Source organism: Microtus ochrogaster, chromosome 10 (assembly GCF_000317375.1).
Source record: "Microtus ochrogaster isolate Prairie Vole_2 chromosome 10, MicOch1.0, whole genome shotgun sequence".
Classification (NCBI taxonomy): Eukaryota; Metazoa; Chordata; class Mammalia; order Rodentia; family Cricetidae; genus Microtus; species Microtus ochrogaster.
Genome location: NC_022016.1, coordinates 85566508 through 85574247, shown reverse-complemented (window position 1 = coordinate 85574247; position 7740 = coordinate 85566508). Strand labels below are relative to the sequence as shown.

Genomic DNA, 7740 nt, shown 5'->3' with positions numbered 1-7740 from the left:
CTGTCTAGCTTATGCCCCGAAATAATTACACGGACACTGTATTCATTTAATCACTGCTTGGCCATTTCTATCTAGCCTCTTCTAGGCTAACTCTCACACCTGGACTAGCCCATCTCTAATAATCTGCTGTAGCCCATAAGGTGGCTTACCAGGGAGATTCTAGCCTACGTCCATCCTGGGTCGGAGCTTCATCGTGTGTGTCTCAGAGAGCAGAGCTCTATCCGCGTCCGCCCAGGAGCCGGGAGCATGGCGTCTCTCTGAGGCCTCTGCCCGCGAGAGGAGAGCTGTCGAGTCTGACCTCACTTCCTCTTCCTCCCAGCATTCTGCTCTGTTTACTCCTACCACCTATGTTTTAACCTATCAGGGCAAGCAGCTTCTTTATTTAATTAACCAATGACCTTCCTCCATCAAAGGTGTTAGGAGATTAGGCAATTGGACTCCTTAATGGGGAGCTCTTAGACTCCTGCGTGAGGCAGTTTTGAGAAAATGACTATTAGTGTAGCTGTCAGCTAGACTTATAACAACACAGGTTATTTTGAACACCACACAAACATTAAGGAAGCTACACAATAATTGTGGCCACTTGCCACTAAAACAAAACCTTAACACTTGAAGTTGTAGCCACAGCCAAAAGTGTTTCAAACAATTTGAAATAGATTTTCCTTGTAATATGAGGCCAGAGAACAGGAATTACCCAGGTTATTTGCCTAGCAGAAGGACTCTGGCCTAGTACAGAAGGGAAAGTATGTTTCTCATAAACACAATTATATATGAAGGCATAATGACACCAGGGCACACACTCTTTTCTTATTAGATTAGCAAGTTGTTATGTTAACTTTGTGAGCCAGCTGGAAGACATCTTCCTATGTTGGCCACTGCCTTGGTTTGCAACATTTGACCCGGTAAACAGCCTCTCCCTAGAGGTTATTTCCTAACTGCTTTTGTAGAGTAGACTGTGAAGGTTACCAGAAAGAAGTAATGGTGCCAGTAACAGCAGAGGCTGCAGAACCACCGAAGAGCTGAGGCATGACAGTGGTAGAGCCACAAAGGCTACTGAAAGTCTGATAGTGATGATGACTGACCGTCGAAAGAAGCCAGAAGCCTTGAGAACAGTGACAGCAGAGCCACAGGGAATATCCAGTGGCCATACAGGAGCAGAGGTGAAGCTACAGGAATGGCAGGAAGGGGTAGCAGAGTGGCAATGCTAACAAAAGAACTTGAATCCAAAAGCAGGCAGTCAATAATGTGATCACAACAGGAGAAACAAAAGCTGGAGAAATAGCGGCTGTAGCTTTAAAGAGCCAAGGGTGTTAGATACTCCATGTGAAAAATTGTCAAGACCTAGGGTATGGTGACATCCTACGCCTTTACAGGAGATGTACATAAAAAATATAAAAATAGCACCCCAAGTTCAGGGCCCCTTTCTATAGTCTAATGTCACCCAGATGGTTCCAATAAATACCCTAGCATATATGAGTCCCCAATCATCTCAGGACACTCACCCCACCACCAGCACCGCGGAGTCTGTCTCACTGGCCAGGAAACTGCAAAGGCCATGGTAACAGTCTGCAAGAAAAGACTCGGTATTAAAACGGCTGTGACAAGAACCAAGCTCTTTCCACCACAGACCCCGGGACAGCAGCTTCCTTGGTGGACCCAGAGATGATGTCTTCTCCGAAGTTCAGAGAAGTTCAGTGTCTACACCACATGAAGGGCAGGAAGAGACACCAGAGACAAGACTGGAAAGGGCATCACGGGGTATGGAGAGGGTACAGTGCAGCCGTGGCATGCTCTAAAGTGTGTTTTTGGACCCTTCTGGAGGGAAGAGAAGGCTGAAACCCAAGATGAGAAGTAGAGTCAGGATACCATGTTTGGGTTCAGCAGGGAAGGGGATGAAGTGACTGGATTTTCCCCCACCATGTGCCAACCAGGCTGAGGAAAGTGCATGAATCTAAGAGTGTGGTGAAAAAGCAGAAATGTTCAGTGCTATGAGTGGAGAGGAAAGAAAGGAATCACATCCGGCTCCAGCACAGCCCTACTCTATCATGCTGCCCCAATCTAGACTTAGACCAACATAGACACATTGCTATATAGGCTGCAACCCACTGACTGGGATGTGCCCTGAATCTGCACCCACCCTCTCTTTAAGAAGCTCCAACTTCTACCTCCATTAACTCCTTCTTCCAAATCCACAGGAGAACATGCACCAGATTCTACCTTTGAAGGATACCTTCCTCCCCACCTTGAATGCTAACTTCTTACCCAGGCTTCCAAATATTCCAGCTCCTCCATGATAGAAGATGATGCCTCGCCGGAGTTTGGGAGACAATTCCTTGGGCTTGAGGAGCCTCACAGGGACTGCTCCAAAATGCATGTCAATCACCAATACGTTCGGATCCTTCTTCAGTGGCAATAAACTTTGGACACATTGTAAAAACCTGGGCAAGGCACAGATTCTCAGGTTCTCTAGTATTTTCCCCTGTAGTGGGCAAAGGACAGAAAGTGAGGCACGAGAGAGAGTGGTGAGTGAGTAGCTGCTGAAGTCAATTAGCATTGCTCAGGTGTCTTCACCATTCCTCGCCTGCTTACTACAGGTGCAAAGGGGCCATGGGGACACAACTCACTGGACATCCTTGACGTGGGAGTCCCTTCTGCGTGCTGTGATTACCACTAATGAATAAAGAATCTGCCTTGGCCTGTTGATAGGGCAGAACTTAGGTAGGTGAGGGTGATGGAACTGGGAGGTGATGCTGGGAGGAAGAAGGCAGAGTCAGAGAGACACCATGGAGCCGCCAGAGTCAAACATGACGAATATCTGCCGGTAAGCCACCGCCATGTGACGATATACAGATTAATAGAAATGGGTCATCAAACATGCCGAATCTCTGCCAATAAGCCACCGCCATGTGACGATATACAGATTAATAGAAATGGGTTAAATTAATATAAGAGTTATTCAATAAAAAGCTAGAGCCAATGGGCCAAGCAGTGTTTCATATAGTTTCTGTGTGATTATTTCGGGTCAAAGCTAGCTGGGCAGCTGGGAACGAACAAGTAGCAGCCCTCCCTGAAGCACATTCTTTTCGGATAAGGAACCTGTTCCAACTTTTCTTCCCACAGGGTCCCGAACAAATGAGGATGGCGCTATGAAGGAAGTTCCATCAAAACTCACATTCACGTTCCATTGCCAGATTTAAGAGCTGGGCATTTTAAGTGGCGATGATGTGGTATCCTCTTGAGGAAATTAAGTCCTGAGAGTTGAGGTCATCTAGTTTTACTGTCTCGTGAGCACAGGTATGCTTGCCTTTTCTACTAAGAGATGACATGAGATAGTCCATCGTTGGGACCATTCATGTTCTAGGGCTTACCAAACTTCAAGAATAGGTACAGCCATTCCTCACTGGTCTGAGTTAAAGCAAAGTGTGTGATGTGGTCAGAGCAAGCCCACAGAAGTGAAAAAATGGATAAATGCCCCATGAAGGTGCTTCAGGATGAGAGAGCTAGATAATTGAGACAATCGATAGAATATTTTCATACTATTACAACTTACTAATGCTTTTTTTAGTGTTTATTTGGCCCCTGCTTCTCAAAGCCAATGTGTATTCAATTGAAACCATCAATAATGTATGATAAGAAGCATAGCCCACAATTACTTTTATACACCCATATATTTCTCATGGGATAGTGATCCAGGTACATGCTTTATTACCCTACCCATCCTCTGTAAAAAGTCAGTTGCACAGATGACAGATTGCTAATCTCTTAGTGTTCTACAAATCTAGAATCCACCTAAATGTAATACAGGTGCACATCAAAAATAGAGAATGGAGGGTGAAAGATCAATCCAACAGGGCACAAGGATTACTGTGAAATTCTTGGCAGTGATATGGTCAAGTAAGACATGTATGATACCTGACAAAGTCATTGAGAAAAATCCTACAACATCCAGTGTCTGCAAATATAAAAGAGATGCAAGTATTCTTGGACTCTTGGGATATTGGCAGATTTTCACACCCTACCCTGCCCAAGTTGCCTGCCCATTTTACAACTTGGTAAACAGAGGGACCATATGGGACTGAGGCAAAAAGGCACAAGGGACTTTTAATCAGGCTAAGATCATCTTTTTCTGAAGGCTTAGATAATTGTAGGACAGTAAAAACAGCTGTGTGCACTTCCTCCCCATTGGGGACAACAGATGTGGATGGAGCATATGAAAACGTCAACTTGACCCAAGAGAGGGTAGTAAGTACACTGCATTGCACTTGTACATTTCAGGGAGGATGCAAATATGACTGCCTGGAAACCACAACAGATTTCCTGCAAGCATTCCCAAGTGCACAAATAACAATCGAAGCCACCATCAAGCATCTCACACAATTCAGTGGTAAGTATGGACACTCACAGAGAATTGATGCGGCAAAAATAGCCATTTCACAAAATGATGCGCCAAACGGGAGTGAATTCAACAGGAGCAATGATACAACCACTCACCACACAGGCCAATTGGAACTGGGCTCCCATTTTAATAAATTATTAGGAAAATAGTTAAAGAACAGAGTTAAATACAGAGGCAACCTGGAGAGGTGAAAAGGGCTCTTCCCGAGGCCATATGTTTGATAAAGGAGAACCCCACCACAGATGGGTTGTCTACCTGCAATTTGTTGGCCAGGGATGCCCCTGAGGTGTTATAAAACAAAGAGACTCTTGCCACTGCTGTGGGGTACACGCCAGGACCAGATGGTGAGACTATTGCTAAAGACACCGCCTGGTCTGGTTGCAGTGCAGGGAGATATAGAGCTGGGACGGAGGTGGGAGTTATCTTCTAACTTGCTATCTAATAATGCCCCTATGTGCTATGTGGGCTGCTGCAGGAGAGTTGTCACAGCAAGCCCTGCTCGGCTGTGCTCCCCGCCTGCTAGAGTACCAGACGCCAGGTGTCCCTGCAGGTGAAATAACGACGTGACTATTGTGGGACAATCGGCAGCTTTTCTCGTGTGTAGTGAGGCCCACTACACACGAGACAGTTCATGTCTGGCACTGTAAGCCAAGACAAAACCCAGTGGCTCGGGAGGCCATAGCTTCCAGAGGGGAATCCCCGACACTCTTTGTTGTATGTGTGTGATGTGCTTAGTAACTGCCTTCTGATCCTTTGTGCATAAGCCCATCAAGCACTGTTGTTGTCACCCTCAGAATTCCTTTCGCAACGGACAGTGTCCCACAGAGGACCAAAAGCCACCAATGAACCTCCTGAGAACAAGTGACTACTGGTGAGCACAGTGGCCCAGTGATTAGCCTTAAAGGGCATCTGTTGTTCTTATCCCCTCTAAGACTCAGCGAACTCTGAGGAGGAAAGGGTCAGAAAGGATGTTAGTAAATGCAGAGAAAGGGATAGAGAGTTGTATAGAATTTCTTCTGTACGGAAACATTCCCTCCAAGAGAAAGCAGGCAGCTCCTGAGATTCAAGAGAAATGCTTCATATCCCTGCAAACAACTGAGGTTCCTATAGGCAGTAACCAATTATTAGACAAGGGTACTCTGACTTTAGGTACAGAATTAGGTTCTCATACCTGGCAAGCTGTAGAAGGTTCCAAATGACTTGAATGAATATCCAAGCTCAGGGGTTAAAATCTATAGAAAATTACCCTGCACCTCCATCTTATATTGATGGCTGCTTCTTCCTTAGAGGCCATCACTACACTGCCCAGAATCCCTTAGAGGTCATTGAGGACACTATTGTAAATGTAGAATTATTTAGATGTCTCCCTTCAACTGAGCCAGAGGTCTATGGGAAAAATAATACCATGCATGCTAGTTCGCTCCTGTTCTTCACCTCTACAATAAATCATAATTGACCGTTCAACAAATTTGAATGTCAATGTCATGTATGAAACTTTCAAAGAAAAAATAAATATTCTTTTGTTTTGTTGTTGAGGTCACAAAGCAAGGCTAAACTTCTCATTTGAGGACCATAGAATGTTTCCAGGCTATTTTTTTCTCTTACATGAACTTCTTGTCTCTCCTTTCTCTCTTTTGGGTCACATAAACATCAACCACTTGGATATCATTCTGCTCACTATCCTCATAGGCAATGTCCCAGGAATCTCTGGGCTAGAACGATCAGGCAGGGTCTCCCACATAGAACACACTCTACACAGCAAACACTAGACAGCTCCAAGTCTTCTGTGAGTACACGTAGCAAGTCAGCATCCGCAGGTGCCTAGATAGGGATTGTTTTTAAAGTAAAGCAATAAGGTTAGGATGATCCACATGTTTCTGTGCCTCTGGAGACCCAGGGTCTTCATTTTAGTGCCAAGAGCCCAAATTAGCTTGTGATTCTTAAACTTACTTTATTTCTCTAAATTGATCTGTTATTTGTGTTGAAAAAAAAATCTTCACAGGACAGGAATATATTTACACACACACACACACACACACACACACACATACGTATATATATGTGTGTGTGTGTATATATGTATATGTCATCTTTTCAGACTCCATGAAGCCTTATCAAAGTGCCAGATAATGTTCTCACCAGCACAGTCCTTCAGAAGCCATTACTTCATTTCAGATGAGGACCCTGAGGAACAGAGAAGTTTCCCAAGGGGCTCCTGAGGCAGTGTGAACACAGTGGCGATGCCTATGAGACAGCCTGCCTGTGCACTTTTTACCTTTCTCCTTTGCCCTTCCTCTTCAGCTCACCTTGGAAGTAATCCCTGTGAAATATCTGGCAACTACCAGCTTTACAGTCAGAATTGTGACATCAAGCCTCATTCAAATTACCTACTTCTTATGTGGGGGCAAACAACCCTTCACAAAACTGCTGTACTTATTAGCATGAGCTGACCCCTGTCCACAACTTCCAGCCCAGAAAGCCAGCAAAGAGCTCCACAGTCCATGCAGCTATGCTAAAGGACTGGCTGAATCCATTACATGGATATCATCAAATAGGGCCTGACCTAAAGACAAAGGCTAATAAATTAATCTCAAGTACATGTAAGGAATCACCCAGAGACAGGGACATGGAACAATGTGGGTGGGGGATGTGGCTGAATGTAGTTTTGGATCTATCAGGCTTTAGTGGATAGCACCTGTGTCTGAAATTATTCTCACTGCCTTCAGAAAATAGCTTCATACACAACACTGGAGAGGCGCTATGTAATAAGATCCCTCAATAGACGGGAGTGAGGGATGGCCAGTTTAAGGGTAAGGCCAGTCTAGACTACATTGTGAGATCATTTCTCAACAAGAAAAGAAGAAGAAAAACAAAGTGGAAGAGGAAGAAAAGAAGGAAGGAAGAAAAAGAGATGGGGATGGTGAGAGGCGGGAGACAAGAAACTTCCCCAACTTCGTCTTATAAGAACCTAGAGAAAGAAGAGAAGGGAATGAGAGGAGAAGGGTAAGCTTCAAAGTGAATCCCCAACCCATTGTGGGGCCCAAGAGAAAACTCACCAAAGATATGAGGTACTGCACAACACAGTGCATAAACCATAGCTTGGCCGGATGCTTCAGGGTGGTCGGAAATTCTGAAGTCGGAAAGTTCTGAATAACAACCCATACAAAGACTCCCAGGAAAAATGTGGGCAGCCCTGCTAGCAGCAGCAGCCACAGCACAGTCATGACCCAGAAGCTCCAGAGGCCCCAGGAGCTGTTGTCCTAGGAAACTTGCTTCAGAACTGCAGTGACAAGCCCTGATCCTGCTTTACATGCTATTGTCTCCGCCCTCTCCTTCCAGGATGA

At 45.1% G+C, this 7740-nt stretch overlaps 1 protein-coding gene across 1 annotated transcript in view; it reads right to left on the bottom strand.

Annotated features, from left to right (window-relative positions):
• The window catches only part of LOC101995851 (arylacetamide deacetylase-like 4), a 9052-nt gene extending 1432 nt beyond the window's left edge, over positions 1 to 7620 (bottom strand). The window contains exons 1-3 of the mRNA XM_005353750.1: positions 7453 to 7620; positions 2263 to 2479; positions 1503 to 1566 (exon numbers count right to left, since the gene is read on the bottom strand). Coding sequence (XP_005353807.1) covers positions 1503 to 1566; positions 2263 to 2479; positions 7453 to 7620 — 449 coding nt within the window. The remainder of the gene's footprint in view (positions 1 to 1502; positions 1567 to 2262; positions 2480 to 7452) is intronic.
• Between the last annotated feature and the right edge of the window lie 120 nt (positions 7621 to 7740).